The sequence below is a fragment of the Prionailurus viverrinus genome, chromosome F1 (assembly GCF_022837055.1).
Source record: "Prionailurus viverrinus isolate Anna chromosome F1, UM_Priviv_1.0, whole genome shotgun sequence".
In the NCBI taxonomy this organism is placed as follows: domain Eukaryota; kingdom Metazoa; phylum Chordata; class Mammalia; order Carnivora; family Felidae; genus Prionailurus; species Prionailurus viverrinus.
The window spans coordinates 15961292-15985420 of record NC_062577.1 but is presented as its reverse complement, the minus strand read 5'-3'; the positions used below and the strand labels follow the sequence as shown (position 1 = coordinate 15985420).

The following is a 24129-nucleotide window of genomic DNA, read 5'->3' as shown; positions in this document are numbered from 1 at the left end:
TTGCTAGAAGTCAGAAAGGCTGTGGATGGAAAAGCACAAGCATGCAGTACATCGGTCTTTGTGCATACCGACTTAAGGCGTTGGTAGTCAGAAACTAGATTCAGTCTTCACAACTCTCAGGCTAGTGTACTTATCTGCCGACCCTCAAAATGCAGGGTTCTTGAATGTTGACACAAACAGACAATCTTAATCTTGAGTCTTGGAAAGACCGTATTTAGAAAATCCTAATGTCTTCCTCTATCACGTTATGCTACACCTGCTCTACCCCTGAGTCATGTCAATATGGTTCCTTTGTTCAGTCACAGTTATGACCGAACCAGAAATAAATAAGAACGCGAGCAACTTCTATTGAGCCAGACCTTTCAGCTGTTCAGTCTAGTCTTCTACTTTTGAAAAGCACATTCAGGAACATGTTTTAGGAGAACAGTTATTCCTCAGGGGGTTAAGAATAAAATATAAATATGTCTAGCTTCTTTTGCAATTCGTTATGAGCCAGTGACTCATGAGACAATTTCATCTCTTCTTGAAACCACTTAAATTTCATACCTTCACTCACTTATTCATTCATCCCTTCATTCAGTGAGCCTTCGCAGAGCTCAGAGAGGTCACAGAACTTACTCAGATTTCACCAGTTGTTACGATCACTTGTGTGTGTGTGTGCCTTGTGGTTCTTTTCAATTTTATCACACGTATACCTTGAACTACCACCGCATTCAGGACACTGAACCGTTCCATCACCATTAAGAATCTCTCCTGCTATCCTTCATGTCACACCCATCCTACGTCCCTCTCCCCACACCCCCATCCCAGCCCCTGGCAACCACTAACTTGTTATTTCTATAATTTCCTCATTTTGAGGCCACTACATAGAATTTTGAGAGTGCCACCTAAATCATACAGCATGTAACTTGTGAGATTTTTTTTCATTCAGCATAAGATCCTTGAGATGCATCTAAGTTGTTGTATGTATTCACGCTTTTTTCCTTTTTTAAACGTTTTTATTTTTTGAGAGAGAGAGAGAGACAGAGCGTGAGTGGGGGAGGGGCAGAGAGAGAGGGAGACCCAGGATCCAAAGCAGGCTCCAGGCCCGAGCTGCCAGCACAGAGCCCGACACGGGGCTTGAACCCACGAACCGTGAGATCATGACCTGAGCCAAAGTCAGCCGCTTAACCGACTGAGTCACCCAGGTGCCTCCCCACTCTGTTCCTTTTTAGTGCTGGGTAGTATTCCATTGTGTGGACGTACCACACTTCGCTCAGGCAGTTAGCATGGAAGGACGTCTTCTCCAGTTCTTAGGCTCTTACAAATAAAGGTGCCATGAAGACTGATGTAGAGGTTTTTGAGTGGACGTATGTTTTGATTTATCAGGGATCAATGTCCAAGAGTCCATCTGCTGGATCATGGGGTAAGTATAGATTTAGTTTTATAAGAAATTGCCAAAGTACTCTCCAGAGTGGCCGTGCCATTTTACTTTCCCACCAGCAATGTATGAGAGGTCTGGTTTCTCTGCATCCCCACCAGCATTTAGTATTATCACTGTTCTTTATTTTAGCTCTTCTAAAAAGTGTGTTATGATACCTCACTATGGTTTTAATTTGCATTTCCCTAATGGCTAATAATTCTGAACATCTTTCCATGTGCTTATTTTCTTGGTAAAATGTCTGTTCATGTCTTTGCCCATTTTCTTTTTTTTTCATGTTTATTTATTTATTTATTTTATGAGAGAGAGAGAGAGAGAGAGAGAAAGAGAGAGAGAGAGAGAGAGGGAGGGAGAGGGAGAGGGAGAGGGAGAGGGAGAGGGAGAGGGAGAGGGAGAGGGAGGAGCAGAGAGACAGGAAGAGAGAGAACTCCAAGCAGGCCCCCACCCCCACCCCACTGTCAGCACAGAGCCTGACATGGGGCTCAGTCCCACAAACCATGAGATCATGACCTGAGCTGAAATCAAGAGTTGGACACTTAACTGACTGAGCCACCCAGGTTCCCTGAATGTCTCTGCCCATTTTCTAACTGGAATATCTTACTAGTGAATTTTGAAATTCTTTATATATCCTAGATACAGATCTTTTAGGAGATGTGTGGTCTTCAAATATTGCCTCCAAGTCTGCCATTTCTTTGTTCATCTTAACAAAGTGTTTCTCAGAGAAAATGTTTTAAGTCCAATTTATCAGTTTTTATTATTATGGACCATGCTTTGAATGGATATATAAGCACTCTTCATCTAGCCCTGCCCTGAAGATTTTCTCTTATGTTTTCTTTTAAAAGCTCTATAGGTTTGTTTTTTATATTTAAATCTCTGATCTATGTTGAGTTAATTTTTTACAAGGTGTGAGAGTCATACTGAAATTCAATTTTTTTTGGCCCATGAATGCCCAATTGCTGTAACGTCATTTGCTGAAAATACCTATTGGCTATTGATGTCTGTAGCATATATAAAAATATTGCCTCTTTCATTTCTCATAGTGGCAATATATTCTTTCTCTCTCGTGTTTTATTTTTTTGATCAGTTTTTCTTGGCCCCTCCCCTAAAAAACTTAACTTTTTTCTAAGTAATGTTTACTTTCTTTTTATTTCTTCTCTTTTTCATTATTCTTTTTATTACTTCCTCTGTCTTCATTTTTTATTTAATATGTTATTCTTTATTCATTTCTTGAGATGGATAGCTTCGATTTTTCCTTTTCTAATATATAAAGCTACAGATTTCACTCTACTTACAGCTTCTTGTATATACCACAAGTTTTGATACACCCTATTGTCATAATCATTTTAAAATATGTTCCTATTTCCCTTACAATTTATTATTTGAACCATGAGGTAATTAGAAGTTTATTACATAGTTTCCAAATATTTGGAGACTTTCTAGTTTGTTGTTGTTGTTGTTGTTGTTGTTTTTGTTATTGACTTCTAGCTTCTTTCCAGTGATATGAGATAGCAAAGACTTCCTGATGGCAATTCTCTGTAATTTACTTTTTGGCCCTTGGTAAATTTTCCATGACACATGAGAACCGTATATTCTTCACTGTTTAAATACACTTTCCTAATTTTGTTAACTAAGTCATTTATTAACCATTTTTCAAATATTCTAGACCTCTACTAGATATTTATTTACTTACTATTTTCTGAGAAAATTGTTTTTAAAACACCAACTATGATTTTGGATCTGTCTATTTTCTTTTTCTTTTTGTCAAATTTTGCTTTACATATTTTTGGGCGTGTTATTGGATGTACAAATTTATCACAGTTATATTTTCTAATTGAATTTACTTTTTCATCATTATAAAGTATTCCTACTTATCTCTGGTAATATGTACTACCTTAAAGTTTACTTTATCTGGTATAAGAAAGCTGTACTGACTTTCTTTGGACTAGTATCTTCATTATATATATATTCTCATACTTTCAGTCTTTTTGTGTTCTCATGTTTAAGAAATGTCTCTTACAAGTACCACATGGTTGGGTTTTGTTTTCAATCTGACAATTTTTTTACTTTAAAGTGGTATGTTTACAGGGGCCTGGGCGGCTCAGTCGGTTGAGCATACTACTCTTGATTTCTGCTCAGGTCGTGATCTCATGGTCGTGAGATCGAGTCCCACGTCGGCTCCACACTGAGCATGGAGGCTGCTTAAGAGACTCCCTCTCCCTCTGTCCCTCCCCCACTCGTGCTTCCTCTCTCTCCCTCTCTCTCTCGCTCAATAAATTTTTAAAAAATTAAAACATATGGGTATCTCAAAACATTTCATGGGACAGACATCTTATTTAAAAAAATGGTATGTTTTTTCCATTTGCATTCAACATTACTAATACATTAGGTCTTAATCAATATCTTACTTTTTGTTTCTATTTGTTCTGTTATTTATTCCTATTTTCTCTCCTTTGTTGCCTTTTCTGGGTCAATTCATGTCTTGCTGGTTTAACTTATAAAAGACTATTTGTCTTTTAATGGTCACCCTAAAGGCAACAACATGCATTTTTTACTTATTACTGTCTAAAATTACTAAAATCAGTATTTTTCTAGATACAGGCAAGGAAAGCACCTTAAGTTCTTTAACTTCATTTATTTTCTGTCTTTTGTGTGGTTGTTGTTATCTTTTGATTCTACCCATATTTTAAACCAAAAACACATTTTTATTATTACTTTTAATATTTGTATCCTTTCTAATATCATTCATTCCATTTTATATGTCTCTACTTCCCATCTGGGGTCATTTTATTTCTGCTTGCATAGTTTTCTCTAGTATTATTTTACTGCTGATATTAAATCATCTCAGTTTTTATCTGTCTGAATATATTTTAAATTTTTCTTCATTTTAAAAGATATTTTTGCTGAATACAGTATTCTAAGTTGACAGTTATTTTCTTTTAGCTATAGCCCTTGGTAAATAAATGGCCCTTGGTAAATAATTAGCCATTATATTTAGATATAAGAAATTATATCTGCTCTCTGATGACCCCCATAGTATCTGTTGAAAAGTCAGCATATGAATCTCACGGTTTCTCCTTTTAAAGTAATGTACCTTTTTTCTCTAGCTACTTCTGAGGGTTTTTTTTTCTCTGTTTTTGGTTGGTAAGTACTTTTGCTATAATGGATCTAGTTGTTATTTTCTTTCTATTTCATCCTTCTTGGGGTTTGTAAAACGTTTTGAATCTGTGGTTTGATAACTTCTGTCACTTTACAAAAGTCTCAGCCATTATCTCCTTGGTATTTTTTTGACCCGATAGCTTTCTTTTTCTTCCAGATCTCCAATTTACATTAGAAAATTTCCATCAGGTCTCACATGTCTCAAGTTATTTTCTATATTTTTCCAACACTTTTTCCCCCTGAGCTTCAGTATGAATGTTTTCTACAATTTTCTAGTTCTTTTATTCTCTCCCTTACTCACAAACCTATTAATTTCCTAATTTCAATCTATATCTTTTGTTCTAAAATTTCCATTTAATTCATTATTATTCATTCCAGTTCTCTGAATATACTCTCCATTTTAAATACATTTTTAACGTATTAATATAATTATCTTAAAGCCAATATCCGATAACTCCAGTATTTGGGTAATCTGTGAGTCTGTATTTATTAACGATTGCTTATTTACCATCGTTTGGTCCTGTCTCTTGGCATAACTGATAATTTTTTATTGAGTGCTGGATACTGTGCATAACAACTTGTAAAAGCTCTTCATGATGCTGTCTTCCTCTAGAGTATATTCAATTTTCTTTTGCTAGGCATTTAAATATAAGCAAATGACTTTCTTTCACACAGAGATTTAAGAGTGTTCCAGGCTGGATTTTAAGCTTTGTATTATATGGGCTCTTTCTGTCTCTCAGGGCCCCTCCTCTTTGACAGGGAGGGCCTCAGCTCCAATTTTTTCTCCCCTCTACTATGAGACTCCTGAAACCATTGTTTGGTTTTTTAATCAATCTCTTAGAAGTTATTTTCTATTTATTTTCTTGGCCACTAGCCCTAAGAATGCATGGGTTAGTAGTTAGCAGATATTTTAAAAGAAAATTCTGAGCAGAACATCAGGCTCTTTTTTGGGATTTCCATTTCTATGGGAGTCTCGGATGACTTAGAAGGCCTGACCTCCAATTTTTGTCTCCCCAGTAGTGAGATTTCATCAGGCTCTAGCTGCTCTCTGCTCTGCCTCTATTCCTTTCACTGAGAATTTGGCAATTTCCCTGAATGGAAAAAAACAACTGAGTTACATACAGATCTCACTTTAATGCATTTTCTTCTCACTGGGATTGGGCCTTCATCCTTGTTGTCTCGGCTGCTGTCCGGTGTCTTCAAATAAGTTTTTTCTTATTTTATCCATTTTTATAGTTAAGTGAATCTTGTCAATGGCTCAGCTCCAATAAAGTTAGAAAACATTCGGTGGTCTGCTCCCAGCCCAGTGATTCTTATCAGGAGTCCAAGACTTGTCTCCATAATGGCCAGACAGATCACTTCTAAAGGTTTTTAAACACATAGATTCAGTTCCCAGTGATAGATCTGGGAATCATGAAAACTACTGCCAGGTAAACCTTGCCGTCAGGACCCTCTCACATATACACCCAAAACGTTAAACATTGGCAAATCAGGTGTGCACTAACTTGGGGATACTTTTTTGCAGTGTTGCGTGTTCCTCTGAACTCACTATTATTAAATGCATTATTGGAATATGACCTTCTAGCCTACCATGAAGGCTAGAATGACACATTTGCTTTCATGTAGAAAGCACTAACCCCACAAGTTTCTGATTTCTCGTGTACCCTGAGCTGCACATATAAAATTTAGTGGTACAAGGATTGCAGAGCCCTAAAACTGTATCGGATACCATAGAGTCAATGAAACCCAGCATACTAACGCAGCATTCAGTTTGGACCACCCCATGTTTAATTTTTTATTGTCTCCTCCTTTGCTTGAGATATGTACCCCTTCTAGATGTTGACCTGATTCACTCCAGAGATCTTCACGTTCTGGTTTCCCCCTGAGCAGCAAACAATATTTTTTCATCTATTGCTAACCTACTTCTCGTCTTCCACCTTCCCCAATCCACAATACTAGCTGTCCTTTGACAACTTGCTCATATTTTCTTTAATTATCAATTCAACCTGTTTTGGACTCTACTTCACAATGACCCAATCATACATGGATTTCACATCTACGGCATCATGTGATCTTCCTTCAATTTATTTCTCTCTGCCTCATAAATGATTACTAAGAAGATTAACTTCACATAACCTATTTCAAGTCATTTATAAAATGGTTTCTAGTCTCTACAGTCATTCTCTTTCCAACATGAAAGATTCCTCCCAGTTATGGTAATGCAGTTTTAAAATAAATTTTGGTAGAATCCCACTCAAGACTCTACATATAAATTTTATTGAGTAATTCCTTTTTAGCCACATTAACTGATTTAATGACTTATTGACTGATCAGTAAGATTTCCTTCATAACAATGATAACACATTGTAACAGGAATTATATTTCCTAAGAATGCAGAGGTTCAAGTGTTAAGGTGTCACCCTTTTCCTAGGTAAGCAGGCAAGTCCCACCGGCCTGAATTTCCCAGGATATCCTCAGGCCCCCGATCCTGGATCCATGGATCCCGAGGACCCATACGCACAGCACGCCAGGCTTTCTGCACAGTGATGACTGCAAACCAGGTTTTACAGTCCAGCCAACTTCTTTGCTAATTTCCCCCTCGAGGCTCTCCAAGATGTAAAACGGATCTTATTACACATCAGCAACTTATTTACCTAGAGATCATATACTTGTCTAGAACATCCTGAGTATTTGCCACTGTTTGCTCTAATACCTCTTTCTTATCTGTATTAAACATTTTGACAGTTTCTCCCAAAAGCCATCCTCAGCCCAAGGCAGCGAATCCACGGAGTGAATGTATTTTTCTCTTTATTTCTTTTTTCCTTAAACTCCCTTCGCATAGTCCCTTGGGGCCCCCTTAAGTTTTCTGCCATATCTGGTCTTCACTTACCCAGGTGACTGATGGCTTCCTTGTCCCAAGGCCAGGTGGCAGCGCCTGCAAGGTCTTCCCGCACGGAGCTGGCAAAGTAGACATTGAGGAAGTGAGTACTGTTGAGCTGCAGTGCCTCCTTCAGCTCCTTCACACTCATGTATGCCCTGGACAGCACACAAGAGGAGAGCACGTCACGCTGAGGATCAGTACATAGAAAACAGCAGAGCCAGACCGAATCAGACTCTGACACTCCCAGCCAGCATTGCCCTCTGGAGGGGCAGAGGGGCAGAGACCAGGCTGTCATGAAGATCACAAAAAAAGGCACTAACACACATTTGGCAGATTTACTCCACGATAAATAACGTGGAGTTATTTTATTATTAGCACGGTATTTTTAGCACTATATTATTTATATGAATATTCAGTGTTTGATGTCATACTCCATTCTCACTCTACATCTAGGTTATTTTTTCAAGATAAATCTAATGATAGTCCTAATTATTTGCCCAGAGGATTAACCCCAGGCCATGGTGAAGTTCCAACTCTCAGTTCCTGGTTCCTTCTGCCACACTGCATGAATGTTATTATGATCAGAGGACCAATTGAATCTCTGTTTCAGTATATGGTGACTTTGGGCCTTATTTAAAAAAAAAAAACATAATGGTGACTAGGAAACATAAAGTAAAAAGAGAAAAAAGAAAAGATGAGTTATGGGTAGGAAAAGATATCATAAAGTAACTGCAAAGAATGTTAATTGTGTATGTATTTTTCTTTCTAGTCCCTTAATCTGTAGACACGACTCCAACTCCGACCACCTTATGCTACCTAACAAGTATCTTTTCTGGTGGCCTTCAAAGCACTAGGCAATATCATGTTTGCACTTATGCACAGAATTAAAGGTCTACTAAAAACACATGCCGTACGGCCCATAAAAAAGGGAAACAAGCATGCTGTCCCTTTATGAGCTCATACATAGCCAAAAACCTTCATCTTCCTCGCATCAGTGAAACTTTAAACTTACCATAAGCAAACAGACTCACTCAACAGTCTCACTGAAGAGCTATTTTAAGGACAAGCAACTAAAGCAGAGCTCAGTGGCCCTTTGGATCCACTGGATGCTTCCCGTAGTGATCATGGTCTGCCACTCAAAAAGTGGAATGTCCCTATCACAGCTTGAACTGGGCAGACAGCTCCCTCAACATTAGTTGGAAATTTCCTTCACAGATCATGCTTCATTGCTGCCATTCTGCTAGACCAGCTGAAATCCAGAAGCTCATGTTAGGACAGCGTGACCCTTCTTCTCTTGCTTGTTCTGCCTCCCAACCACACTGTTGATGCAATCTATTTAATCCACATGTAGGATATACTGGCAGGGAGTACCCAAGAAATAGAGATCCCAAAGAAGATTGTTTCTGTGTTCTTTGGAACAGAACCAAAAAAAGGGGAATAAAAGCTAAAAAACAAAAAAGAGTTTGCTTTCGAACCACAGATACTTGGGAGAAAACATTTAAAAAATACTTTTTCATATTGACTTATAATACCTTGGAAAAATAGTTCTAAGCCCCAAGAAATCATCCAAATTCCATGAGGTGATGTCACATGTGATCAGAGGGATATTCCTTCTGCTGCTTTCCTGGAGACACAATGTTTTTTGGACTGTCGCCTGCTTTTCCCTGGATATTAGTCACATTCTCTTTCCCTTTCTCCTTTATGAAAAATAATGACAATTTCCTGTATTGACAAATTGATGGTTTGGAGCTATGATGACATCAAACAATTCTTCAACATGGAGAAGCAGGGCCAGAAGAAAGGAGCAGAGAGAGCATGAATGGGGAGAGGGAAGGGAAGGGAAGGGAAGGGAAGGGAAGGGAAGGAAGGAAATAAGGTTAGAAAGAATCAGAGACTGAGCCTACACACAGCTCAAGGTACCAAAAAAGACAAGTCACACCCTTTCTCTGTTTCTATTTCGGAGTCCCCATTAAAATTGGGAGTTGGTAATTTGACAGGTTTTTTTTTCTCTTTTCTCCTCCCTCGCTTTCCCCAAATCCCCCTGCTCCTGGCATGGTTTACTTGGGCTATCTGTGTGTTACTGGCTTCTCTGTCTGCCATTAACCAGCCTTGGCTGCCATCCTTCTGTCCTCCCTCAACCCAGCAGTGGCACTAATTTCCCTTGAGCACACTCCAAGAGGCCTCCTCCTCCACCAGCCTCATTAGCTGGTTCTACTCATCTCCCTTGTTCTTTTTGCCCAATCCTCTCTCAAGCCATAAATTACTCTTCCAGATGAGAGTGTTTATGTCATGCTGGTGGCAAACTGGGTGTGGTTGCTCTGACTCTTGCACTCCACAGAGATATGTGTAGATGGAAATCAGCACATATAAGGGGGGGAATACATTTTAAAAAGCTAGAGACGGTTGGAAATAGTCATTAAATGAACTGGTAGAAGATAATCTTATTTTGTTGGAAACAAAGATATTTTTTCTAGATTATTGCTTAATCTATAAAGAAGAAAGCTGTAGCTATCAGTGTGTCCGCTTTGCATGTAGGATGCCTTGCCTATAATAACATGTACACCTTTTCAGAACTTAGAGCTAATAAAGATAAACAACTTACTGATGTGACCAGAGCCTGGCTTAGACCTAGGGTATGGAAAAATGGACATTACTCTTAAATTCAGAGCGTAACATCTTGCTTTAGAAATGATGCGTTCAGAGAGAGACTTGATATGCAAAATAATTTATTCAAAGAAAGGTCAAAAAATATACATAAATGTCAGAAAAAGCATAAGCTTTTTGAACTGACCAGACCGTGTATGGAAAGGGAGATGAACTGAATTAATCTGCTTAATTTCTGCCAGGATCTCCGTTTGCTCATATTCCCCATACCCTGGACTGAGGTACTCACCATAAAATTCTCTCTGAGGTCTCAGACCAACCAAAGTGAAATTGCATTTTGATGTTTATAAAAATTGTCTCAGAAACAAGTTCTGCTTGAGGCACACATATCAAGTTGTTCCGCCCACCGCTCAAGTCTGTTATTTCTGACGTGGCCCCTGGAAGAATGCATACCCGCCTCACCATTTTATGACAGTGACCTGCTGGTTTGGGATTAACCATTGCCTGCTATCTAGACCTGTATTTCTTTGTCCCCCAGACTTAGTGCATTCATTTGGATCCATGCCGTGGCTCCTCGACTGCTGACTCCCAGCCACACTCCAGTGTCTTGAGAGCACATGCAACCCCAACTTTTGCTTAGTTTCTAAGGAGAAGTGAAAGAATATAAAGCATGCCTATTTGTGCTCTAGCTTAATAGTTGAATAACTGATTCCTTTGTAGACTAACAGAAATAATTTCAAGAATGAAGGCAGAAAGAAGAAAAAGATCATGGGCTGTCTGAAGGACACTGAACCGGCCATCAAAAATTGGCACGCTGAAAAATAAGACATAAATGATGCAGGTGTGCCCCGAGATCTCCCACAGCCAGAGCAAGCCCTCTCCAGAGGAAGGCCCTTCTACAGGTGAACAGCAGCCTCCGTGACAACAAAACCGGGTGCTCCCAAGGCCCTTCAGCCAATCAGTGTCATGGCAACAACGGTGCCAAAGTTGGAGTATTTTCGGTTGGTTAGGTCAAAACCTTGCTGTCATTACTGTACACGATGGTTCTCTACCCAGTGTGTGCAGAAGGGTCTGCCACCTCATCTCCCACGCACTTTGCCAACCATGCTTCTCCCTCTTGGTCAACATCACCTTTGGCCTGCTTCCCCAACCCTTTCATTGTGCCTGCACCATGGGGCTTATCAGTCCACAGAGTACCAACTAGTGTTCTCCCAGTGCCCAGTGCAACTCTAAAAACAGTTTTCTCCTTCTCTCAAATTCCCCCTGCCCTTAGGTGCATGGGACTCTACTACATCACCATACACTTTATACTCTTCTTCTCTTCCCACCTTCTGGTTAGTCCATACACATCGAGGGTTTCAGCATCTCGCCCAAAGCCTTCTCCTTCCCCACCTCCTATCGTAACCTGAGAAATTTCAACATCTATGTGAAACATCACTGAAAACAGTCTTCTTTTTGACTTCCTTACCTCCAGTTGCCCCCCCCCCACCTCATTCTCACGGTCACCTTTACTCAGAGTGGTTTTTTATTCCTGGCCTCCTGTAGATCTTTAATTCTACTTGTCTCTGCTTAGACTTGTTTATGGTCACCTCCTCTCCAGGAATGATTGGAGATCACGATTCTTCTTTTGTTCCTCCTCTCCCACCAACTTCAATCTCTTAATCCCCTGACTCTTAGTAAATGATCATGCCTCCTTCTTCAATGGTAAAATTGAAGCCATTCATCATGAACGCTAACACACACTCACACACACACACACACACACACACACACACACACACACCCTTCCTTACCTATTTTTATTCCCTTACCTCTGGTCCCACAGGATGAGGTTTCTGAGCAAATAATAGCTAACACCCTCTCTTTTTCCTTCTCCCTTTCCAATTCAAACTTCTTGAAAGAATAATTTCCCAATCTCCCATGGCTTTTTCCCATGCACTCCCTAATCCCATTGTAACCTGGCTTTCATTGGCACCACTTTATCAAAACTGCTTTTGTTAAAGTTGTCAGTGACCACAGAACTGTCCCTTCCCACAAAATGAGAAAAGTTCAGTCACCTTCTTATGGGAATCCTTTGCTGTATTTTTATATTTACTTACTTCCTGCTTCTTAAAGTTCTCTACTTCCTTTGCTTTTTTTTTTGCAATGTTCTTTTCTGGCTGTATTCTTGCTTTTGAGACCACTCTCAAAAGGGCTCCTCTTTCCCCTTTCTAATCCTTAAAAGTTATTCCCCAGGGTCCGGTGGTCCTGTTTGGGTACATTCTTTTGTCATGCTCCTTGTTCACTAGTGGAAACTCTTCTACATCTGAACTTGAAAGCATCATCAGTGCTTGGGTAACTCTCAGAGAGGGAGAGAGAGAGAGAGAGAGAGAGAGAGAGAGAGAGATGACTATAGATTAGATTCTTGCTTCTATTTTAAAGCAGGACATCTCCACCTAGACCATATACAGACATCTTGAGGTCAAAATGTCAATGTGATGGATGGTTCTACCTGAGCACAAAAGAATTCATATACAGTGAAGCTCAGTAAATCTGAAATAAATAGTGATCTGACCAATGAACCTATGGACATCTTTTCCATGGACAGATATTCAGGAAGAGTTGTTTGGCTAAACACAGAGGAAGTATATGTCTGTGGCCACAGAAAGACAAAAAGGCTAGGACAAGGGAAGGACCCCAATGGCATTTTGTCCCCTACCTAATTTTATAGACTGGATTTTGAGCTCCTCAGGAAAAAACAAACAGCAGTCGTTTCATAAAATCAGTGCAACCCAGGATACACAAGCAATGCTTTCAGGCCTAATAACAAAATGAAGCACCAGTTGAGGATAAGGGACACTCTCTCCATTTCTGGAAAGAATTAAGGGATGTCAGCACCATTCTAGCACTTGAGAGTTTTACAACCTTGGGTTGCATTGGAAACCAGCTCTCTCAGGAGGCCAGCTTTTCCCTAGAGAAACAGTGAGGGCAAGAGCATCAGCTGGAAACACTGAGTGTCAGCAGGCAAGGTACATACCATTGCCAGAGTTCAATGGCAAACAGCAGGAGAACCGCAGAAACTGGTGGCCATGAGTGTTTAAGGCACACCCCTTCTGGAGACTCCCAGAAATACTACAGAAAGGGAACGTTGTCTGAGGGTAAGATTTTGGTTATATATTGAACTAATGTAATTTGATTGTTAATGGTAGCATGACCTCACTCATGCCCACAGGGCCAAGTGACTACATTTGTCTCTGACACTGAACTCAGTCTTTTTTTTCCACTCCTACTTCTCCAGTGTCTGTCTCTGAATTGGTGCTACTCTTATTACCCTCTCTGTGACACAACTAGAAAACCTAGGATTCCTCTCTCACTCCTCCCTCCCCTCCACTTTACTCTCCTCAATATAATCAGTCACCTGCTAACAAGGCCCAAGGAAAAAGACACCATGATGATTATTGTTTCTCCTCTGAATGCCATAAAAGAGGCTAGATATATTAGGACATCATCAACTGGGAATATATTTTTTCTTCAGATTCAAATATGAAACACCTGACAATACTTATTACACCCAAAACATTAACTCACTATTGCTAATTCATATGGGAATGAGTAATACTACTAGAAGAAAAATGGAACTATTATTTAGACACATTGAACAGTTGGGGCGCCTGGGTAGCTCAGTTGCTGATTTTGGCTCAGGTCATGATCTCACAGTTCATAAGTTCGGGCCCCGCCTTGGGCTCTGTGCTGACAGCTCAGAGGCTGAAGCCTGCTTCAGATTCTTTGTCTCCCTCTCTCTCTTCTCTGCCCCTCCCCTGCTCACATTCTCTCTCTCTCTCTCTCTCTCTCTCTCTCTCTCTCTCAAAAATAAACATTAAAAAATTTTTTTTAAGAAACATTTAAGTGTTGTAAGACCTTGAGGCTGAAATAAAAGAAATAACTAGAGATCAAAAGGGTTTGAAGTCCAGGGTTGCAGTATCTTCTGTGGCAGGCAGAATAATGTTCCCAAATGGCCACACTCTAATCCCTGGAGCCTAGGGATATGTTACCTTACATGGCAAAAAGGGCTTTGCAGAAGTGATTAAAAGTACTACTCTTAAGATGAGAAGATTATTCTGGGTTATCTGAGTTGCCGTGGTTCCAGTTCTTGGTGATAAGCTTGCCTACCTTATCAAGGGAGCCATACCATGAAACTTATTTGGAAGATGAGCATGAAAATACCCAGAGAGCTTGTTAGGTCAGATAAGGGAAAGGAAGAGTGTGATGGAGGAGGTACTCAGTAGAATCAAGAGAAAATGATCAGACCAATGGTCAGAGGAGGTCAGTGTGTCACTATCCTGAGGAGCACAGGCTCTCAAGCCAGAATGACTTGGTTTTGAGTCCCCAACTCTTTCACTCGTTGGCCACGTGGCCCTGGCAAGGCACCTACCATCACTACTCCTCGGTTTCCTCATCCATAAAACGAGAATAATGAAGTATCTACTGTATATAATTATTGAGAGGAAAAATGAAATAACATTTATAAAACCACACATAATCATTCAACAAACCTTATCATCGGTAATAGCAGTGCCTACGCCCTCAGACGACTACATAGCTAGCAACAAAGCTCAAACATCGTTAATAGAAGAAAGCAAGTATCATCCCCAAAACTTGATGGGGCGCCTGGGTGGCTCGGTCAGTTGAACATCTCAGCTCAGATCTTGATCTCAGGGTAGTGAATTCAAGCCCACACTGAGCTCTGCGTTGTGCATGAATACCTACTTAAAAGAAAGATGTGATGGGGAACTAATTATGGGTTATGTCTCAGGAGGGATGTACCTTTCTTACAAGAAAAAAATTAAAATGAAATGGAGATGAAACCACAGTGCAAAAAAAAAAAAAAAAAAAGCAAACACAACCTAAATCTAAAACCTGAAGTAAACCCACAATGAAAAGCTTTTAGTGAAAATGAAATCACAATGAATCTTTTCTAGGCACAAATTGTAGCTGGCCCTGTCGGGCAATGGATAGTTTTGATTCCTCCCCAAACAGGTGCCAAAACTGACACAAAATAAAAATATAGTAATGACCCAGAATTTCAGATGCCACTATCTCTGCCAAAAGGCTGACTTTGCTAATAACAATGGCAGCATGTCTGATAAATACTTCTCCCTACTTCCTGATGATCTCTCTCAAAAAGTTCAGGAAACAACAAAGGGATATGGCTGTAATTCTTACTAGGAGGGAAGAACTATCTGGTTACATGAAGTGGATGTGTTCCTTCAATGAAAGAAACTACATTTTACTTTTTGCCACAGGTGAGGCTGGTTAACAACAGCCTCGAAACTTTAGGGAAACAGATTTCCAAAAGTAAGGAATGATTCCTTGGCCCAGGATGCTCAAGGGGAACATGGCCCTTTGGAAGTAGAAACAGCAAAAATGCACTTAATTCTCGATTGTCCCGATAAAGGCAAAAAGAGACACAAAGCATCAAATAGAACCAGGTTCTGTGAAGGGACTATCTGCTCACCTAAAATTTTAAAATAACACATGTCGATTTTAGAAAGAGGAACTGCATAAAACTGTTAAAAAGAAAAAAAAGAGGAAGAGAGAGGTCAAAAGAAGATAAAGCTCAGGACCAGCAAAAAAATGGGAAAAAATGCAAAGAATGATAAAGTTTTAAATTTCCATTTTTCAGAATAATAAGCAAAATAGAGAGTATAATGACACAGAAGGGGAGAAAAAGCTGAGCTGTTCAAAGTCTGCCTTGTTGCCAAGACAAATAACTGTGAAAGTGGAAATCTATTCAATGATTCATTAACCTGGCAACCATTTATTTGCCCTAATAATAACAATGCTCAAAATTAACTGAGTCCCAACTATATGACAGATGCTTCCTATATATTTTCTCATGTAAAGCTCCCAACATTCCTATGAGTTTAGTGTATTTATTTTGCTTTACATATAAGAAACTCAAGTTTACAGAATTCACATCACTTGCCCCAAACCACACAGCTTGTAAGTGTTGGAGGCAAGTTTTAAACCCAAGCTCCTCTGACTCCAAAGCACACATCCTTTCTTCTATTCTTAAATTGGTTTCCCCAGCATCTGTGAGTCACTGTGTTGGGCCTTGGCAATAAAAAAAAATACATAATACACAACTCTTGTTTTCAAGAAACTCAGTCTAATGAGGAACACAACCATGTGAACAAATAATTGTCATACAGGGTGAAAGACACTATAATGGCAGTGCCCACAAAATTACACTTGTCATGAGGAGCACTGAGTAATGTACAGAATTATTGAATCGCTATATTGTACACCTGGAACTAACATAACACTGTATGTTAGCTATACCGGGATAAAAATTAAAAAAAAAAAAAAAACAACAAAAAACGACATGCAAGAACAGAAACCGGAGTGAAAAATCGGCTGGGAGAACCATACATTAATGAGGCATGGTCAACTTGGTGTCAGACATCGTGAATTGGTTTGCGCACATTATTCTACCCTCCTTCTAGTGTGTTCCTGCTCCGGAGGACAGAAGAGTTGAATGGCACATTTTCCCACGTCTCTTGTACATAAGGATCCGGATGTGATTTAGAGTCCGCCTAGCTGCTGTGCTCTTGTTGGAAGATGGCAGTGAGGTGAAGAGCTCACTTCCGCCTGCTTTTTCTTTCTCTGCCTGCATCTGTGGCTGGCTGACAGCATTCTCGTGCCCAGCCACCAGCGTTAGGGTGTGGGGCAAACACCTGTTCCTGGTGTGGCTCTGGCAGGCACAGCGTCACTGCAATGGTGGCACAGAGGTGGCTTCCTGACCTCCTGACAGCGGCCATACAGTGTGTTCTGGAAGCCAGCAGTTGCACGGGGACCTCAGGACTCCCCACCTTCCCAAGAACTGGCTCCACTTGCAGACCAGTTCTTCAGTGCTGCTCTGGGAGGTACCCTGGATGCCCAACCTACATCCTACTACGCCAGCCCTTGCAAAAACTTTGTGAGCAACAAAATTCCTGTATTGAAGCCTTTTTCATTAAAATGGCAACCATGCTTTGTGTGTTTTGCATTTAAATACTGACTGATTCAGAGATGATATTCCAGCTGTGTTTTCAAATTTGATTTTAGTCCTCAAGCAGAAAAGTCAGGAAAGATATAGTCAAGCCAAATATATACATGACCGAAAAACAACAACAACAACAACAACAACAACAACAACAACAACAACTAGAAGTCCTAATTGATGGAAGAAATAGTGTAAGAATTGTTTTTGAATGAACTGGCCTCTGGAATCATGAGACTTATACCCTAAAATCTCCAAAAGACATGTTTGGATACTTACACAACAATGAGCCTTTGTGGGTAACAGAGAGGTGCAAGACAGCTGAAGACTGAGAAGTATTTCAAGTTCCATTAGAAGCAGAAGGAGAGATTTGGAAATTACAGATCAGCGAGCTCAGGGTCAACTCCCGGAAATATTTCCAGTGTGTTATTAAATAGGCAAATTGTTACTACTAAGGTAAGAAAAAAGTGATTATGGGCACTACTATGGGCTCACTTAGAAAAAAAAATCATGCAAAGGTAATCACATTTCTTTTGTTGTTGCTTTGGGTATTTTGTTGGACTTGCCAGCATAGGTGATTCCTTGGAGAAATGTACCTTGATTTAACAGGATATGTGATACATTGTTCATGAGATCTTTATAGAGAGGGTGGAGAAATGTGCACTATTACACATTCATAACAACTTGCATCAAAGTTAGGGACTGTCTGAAGGCAGTTCAATATCTTGGCCTCAGTATCTGTATTTGTCCCTATTTCATTGGGTTATATAATCAACATCTTGCAAAACTTCATACAATGCAAGTTTGTAAGTTTACAAATGACATTAATTGAAGAGAGAGCATATGTTGGGTGGCAGAATAAAGATTCAAAGAGGTCTCAAAAAGTAGTAATTATAGGGGTAAACTCAAAGGTAAAATGCAAAAGCTTGGAATGCAAAAGTCAAATTTAAACACAAAAAGAGGGGGCGTCTCAGTGGCTCAGTCAGTTAAACATCTGACTCTTGATTTCGGCTCAGGTCATGGCTCATGGTTGAGAAGTTCAAGCCCCACATTGGACTCTGCACTGACAGTGCAGAGCCTGCTTGGGATTCTCTCTCTCTCTCTCTCTCTCTCTCTCTCTCTCTCTCTCTCTTTGCCCCTCCCCTGCTCATGTGTGTTCTCTCTCTCTCTCTCTCTCTCTTTGCCCCTCCCCTGCTCATGTGTGTTCTCTCTCTCTCTCTCTCTCTCTCTCACTCTCTCTCTCTCTCTGTCTCTCTCTCAAAATAAATAAATAAACTTTAAACACAAAAAGAGAACACGATTGCTAAACTATAGCAAAACTCTGGGTTTGGCACCAATTAATAGGGAAAAAGGCCTATGGATTTCAGTTGCCAACAACATTCCATCACTCCCTGGGGGAAAATGTACAGACCCCTAGGATTCCATGCTGGCCACAAAGGCTGCACTGCCATAAACAGACCTGTGCTTGGTTAGTCTATCCTCCTCTACGGACGTTGGAACCTTAGACATGTCCAGAAGAGGGAGATCTGACAACAATGCCATGTGAAGAATGGCAGAAGAAATGGGGCATTATTTAATCTAAGAGGCAGGAGTGGGAGGGCAGCCTGAAAACTGGTTAAAGGTTTGCAGTTCAATGACATGTAAGGACCGTGCTCTGTATAGCAGTGGAAAGGATTAGAGCCAGTGGGTAAAATTACAAGGAGGTATATTTTGCCTCAATGTATTAAAAAAAATACATTTTAGTTGTTACGGAATGAATTCCCTATTACTAGAAATATCCAAGCTAAAGCTAAAGGATAACTCTGCAGAGATATTGAAGAGATAAGTCTTATATCAAACAGGATATAAAATCAAACTATCCCTTACAACTCTGAATTGTCACAATGTTGAAGGTATAACACATTCTCATTGTTTCAGTGATTATTACTTTTTTTTTTTTGAGACAGAGAGAGAACAAGCAAGCAGGGGAGAGGCAGAGGGAGAGAAAGTATCTTAAACAGGCTCCATGCCCAGCACAGAGCCCCACGTGGGGCTCGATCTCACGACCATGAGATCATGACCTGAGCCAAAATCAAGAGTCCAATGCTTAACTGACTGAGCCACCCAGACGCTCCTCAATGATTATCTTAATACAACTGATTTCTACATCTATAGCTCCCTCTTTTCGATTCTCACACTTTTTAAAATATTTCTACCAGGATAGCCCTTGTTGTGGGCTAAAATGTGTCCCCCCCGAAAGATGTTGAATCCTAATCTCCACTATCTGCAAATGTGACTTTATTGGGAAATATGGTCCTTGCAGATGACCAAATTAAGATGAAATCATTAGGGTGAGCCCTAATCCAATATGATTGTGTCCTTATAAAAGGCAGAAATCCCAGAACTTTCAACAATAGCCAAATTGTGGAAAGAGCCTAAATGTCCATCAACTGATGAATGGATAAAGAAGATGTGGTTTATATATACAGTGGACTACTACTTGGCAATGAGAAAGAATAAAATCATGCCATTTGCAGCAATGTGGATGGAACTGGAGGGTATTATGCTAAGTGAAATAAGTCAGCCAGAGAAAGACAGATATCATATGTTTTCACTCATATGTGGGACTTGAGAAACTTTACAGAAGACCATGGGGGAAGGGACGGGGGGGGGGGGGATTACAAACAGAGAGGGAGGGAGGCAAACCATAAGAAGACTCTTGAATACAGAGAACAAACAGGGTTGATGGGGGGTGGGGGAGAGGGGAAAGTGGGTGATGGGCATCGAAGAGGGCACTTGTTGGGATGAGCACTGTCTGTTGTAGAAGCCAATTTGACAATAAATTATATTTTTTAAAAAGCAGAAATCTGGACATAGAGGGAAGACAGTGTGAAGAGACAGGGCAAATGAAGCTTTTTTTTTTTAATGAAGCTTATAAGCCAAGGAACACCTGAGACTACCAGAAGCTGGAAGATAGATCTGGAATAGATTCTCCCTCACAGCCCTTAGAAGGAATCCACCTGTTAACACTTTGATCTCAGACCTCCAGCCTCCAGAACTACGCAAGAGGATACATTTCTGCTGTTCAAGCCACCCAGTGTAGGATACTTTGCAATGGCAGTTCAAGGAAACTCATACAGCCCTCAACAATGCAAATCTGCAGGTCGTCTACCCGATTTTATTCTCCCACCTGCCCCAGACGACCCAGTCTAATTTAATTTTCTCTTCTATTCATGCTATAATAATTCTACTATTTGCTGCATTCCTTTGCCACTGTCACTATCTGGATGGAATAGATCCTTTTTACTGTATTCGCCATGGACTAAAATGTCTTCCTATTTTTCATCTGTAATCTCCACTCCACTCCAGCCCACCCTGCACAACATCAAAGCTGGTGTCTCCCTGCTTACTCTTGGTTCCCTGTGGCCTACACAACAGTCCTTTAAAATCCTTTCAGTTGCCACGCAAAGCCCCATAATCTGACCCCAGTCTACCCTCCAGGCTTGCACCAGCACCACTATGCCATTGACTGAGCTAAACTGATTTATTGTTGATGACACACCTGCTTCTGATTTTTCTTCTTTGCCTCCCTGTGTTGCTTACGCTGTTCGCCCCTTACATATACAATTATCAAAACTGTAACTAACACCCCTTTTCTAGCTCACTTCTGTAAAGTCCAGTCTGATTACCCCGGCCAGAAATGAGCCATGAAATCCGAGCCTCTACCTTATTCAGTCTAGTCTACAATGCACAATAACAATACCTAAGCCTGCTTTGGCAGTATTTCCCAACAGTAGAAACCCTATCTTGATATACTTAACTTGTATGAGTTTCAAATACGCATGAACAATAACAGTAGAATAGCAACATTAAAAAGTATAATAATACGACAGTATAACAGCATGTGTTATGCTAATAGAAGAGTGTAATAGCAAACAAGAGTACAATAAAATATAGATAATGTAAATTTCCATTAACATGGATCTGACAAGATAAATTAAAAGTACATAATGTATATAACATTCATACCACGAAGTCATTAAAAATAAACTAGATCTGGGGCACCTGGGTGGCTCAGTCTGTTGGGCATCCAACTTTGGTTCAGGTCATGATCTCATGGTTCATGAGTTTGAGCCCTGCGTCGGGCTCTGTGCTGACAGCTCAGAGCCTGGAGGCTGCTTTGGATTCTTTGCCTCCCTCTCTCTCTCTGCCCCTCCCCCCACTCTCTCTCTCTCTCTCTCTCTCTCTCTCTCTCTCTCTCTCTGTCAAAAATAAACATAAAAAATTTTAATTAAAAAAAACTAGATCTTTATGTATTAAAATAGAAAAGTGACCCCAATATAGTACTGATTGAAGAAGCAGGCAGTGCAATGGTAAGTGTAATGTAATTCCATTTATTTAAAACCATATACATGTCAATCTAGATATCTGGAAGGAAATGAAACAAGTAATGAGCTATAAACTAATTTTCTCTTCTTTGTATTATTCTGTATACAGACATATATATATATATACGCATATAACACAAACACACCCATATACACACACATACATATATGTATATATTCTGTATTGGTGTGTTATATATGTATATATACAAATGTATGTAAGTATATATAATAGAGCTTTAATTTTTAATAAGTAATGTTTTATTAAATACAATATTAAATAAGTGCACATTTCCTTAGCACATGTTGAGATGGGGTTGTAAAGTTTACATGAGATTTCCAAAAGTCATTGCCTGGGTGCAGTTTAGTCTAAGGATGGGGGAGGAACTAGTGGGATTCTGAACAATGTACTATTAATTCAACAATAAAACATTTTAAAACATTGACAATTTGGTATATTTATATAGTTATAGTTCTGTTAAGAAAAAATTAGCATTTATAAAACAGATACTTCTTTATTTCAATATTATAGAGCATTCGTTATTTTAGTATCTGGACAAAGTTCCCAGAAGTTGAGTACCATGTCTTTCTCAGTGTAAGAGCAACTTAGTATATCATCTTGCATATTATCAATTGCTCATTTTTTTAATGTTTATTCATTTTTGAGAGAGAGAGAGAGAGAGAGAGAGAGAGAGAGAGAGAGAGAGCACAAGTGGAGGAGAAGCAGAGAGAGAAGGAGACACAGAATCCGAAGCAGGCTCCAGGCCCTGAGCTGTCAACACAGAGCCTGACATGGGGCTCAAACCCACGAACCATAGGATCATGACCTGAGCCAAAGTCAGACGCTTAACCGACTGAGCCACCCAGGCGCCCCTCAGGTGCTCATTTAATAGAAGTTGAATATATCAGTGGTAGACATGGACTGTAACTGGAAGTTGAACCAGAGAACCCTCTATTCTTCCTCCCTCACAAATCTGCCAATATTGCCGCCTCCCATAGTGGTCTAGAGACTTCTGAAAGAGCCAAACATCAAAGAGTAACATATAGGACCTGCTGCCTCTGACAGAGAGCAAGAGACAAAAATATGCCCAAAGACAAAAATATGCTCTCTTTGACAACTCTTTGCTGGTGACTAAAGACAGAGCAGGTTCTTGGCAAATACAGTGCATAACAATAAACTCTCTGGGTCTGGGTAGGAATGGGCAGTGTAATTCCACAGGCATTACACTGGGTTTAAAAATAGGAAGCGTTTCCCAGGAGGAGCGGTCCTTGTGGGTAACCGGAGTGGACATAATATGTTTCAACTAATGGTAAAAATCCATGAAATCATCCAATATTTTAGTCATTCCTTTGTGTTTTTGGGTTTTTTTTTTAAATAATTTATTGTCAAGTTAGCTAACACACATTGTATACAGTGTAGTCTTGGCTTTGGGAGTAGATTCCCGTGATTCATCCCTTACATACAACACCCGGTGCTCGATCTCAACAAGTGCCCTCCTCAATGCCCATCACCCATTTTCCCCACCCCTTCAACCCTCACCCCCACTGACCCTCAGTCGGCTCTCTGTATTTAATCTCCTATGGTTTGCCTCCCTTTTTGTTTGTGACTTCTTTTTCCTGCCCTTCCTTTGTGTTTCTCTTTTCTCTTTTCCTAAAGCTCCTTCTTCCATAGCTTTAGAACATTGTAAAAGGTTTTCTTCAAATTCTATTTTTGGGCAAAGCGTTCTTTACGTAATATGCCACACACACGCCAACACTACAGAAGTCGGTTCTTTCTGATGATACACATGCACCAAACCAAACTCTTAACTTTCTGTTCTACTGCATGGTGGGGAAGGTGAATAATCCTATAATAACAGGACTATGATGACTGCAAATCCTTTACACTTTGACTTCAGAAGGCAGGACAACACACTCGTTAGTTCAGACAGTCTGTACTGAATACCTGCTAAACCAGTGCTGAACAACTGGGGTAAGAGGCTGAACAGCCCAGATAGCACTCCCAAACTCATGGAGTTTGTGGTCTGGTAGCGGAGATAACAAGGAAATGGGCCATCACACTGTGACTCGGCAGATGTTCTTAAAAGAAAGTCAATGTGTTGTGACAGTCCACAGACAGGAGCAGCTGACCAAGATCTAAGGCACTAGGTAAGTCTTCTCAGAATTGACATTCATTATAGCAAGTCCTGGCAGACAAGAAGGCATTATCCTGGTCAGGGAGTGGCCTAAGAGGAAGAGGCAGCCATTGATACAAGGTGCCACGGCCTGGGGAAGAGAGAGTTCATGAGAATTGGAGAGAAGTGGAAAGATTGATGCTGAACAGAGTAACAGCGGCCTTACTCTGAGTAAGATCCTGAGAGTTCTTGCAAATCGTAGTTAAGAAGTTTAGAGTTCTTTAAAGCAGGGAAGCATGGAGAATGGATTCAAAGAATGCAAAACTGGAGGCAGAGAAGCCTCTTGGAAGGCTGTGGATGGGTTTGAGAGATATTTAGGGGTAGAGTCCACAGAAATTGGTGATCAATTGGATGAGATAGGGTGACGAACAGGAAGAGACCAATATGATTTCTGGGTTTTCAAATTAAGGAACTGGGTAGTACAACTCACTGAAGAGCATTCGGAAGTAGGAGGTGGAACAAGTCTGGGTTGGAGTTCGAAGTCACCTGTGATAATCAAATGAGAG

The 24129-nt window shown here is 40.2% G+C and overlaps 1 protein-coding gene across 3 annotated transcripts in view; it reads right to left on the bottom strand.

Annotated features, from left to right (window-relative positions):
- The window catches only part of PAPPA2 (pappalysin 2), a 272063-nt gene that overhangs the window by 162979 nt on the left and 84955 nt on the right, over positions 1-24129 (bottom strand). For all 3 annotated transcript variants that reach the window (XM_047841337.1, XM_047841339.1, XM_047841338.1), the window contains one exon: positions 7467-7612. In XM_047841337.1, the coding sequence (XP_047697293.1) occupies positions 7467-7612 (146 nt within the window). The remainder of the gene's footprint in view (positions 1-7466; positions 7613-24129) is intronic.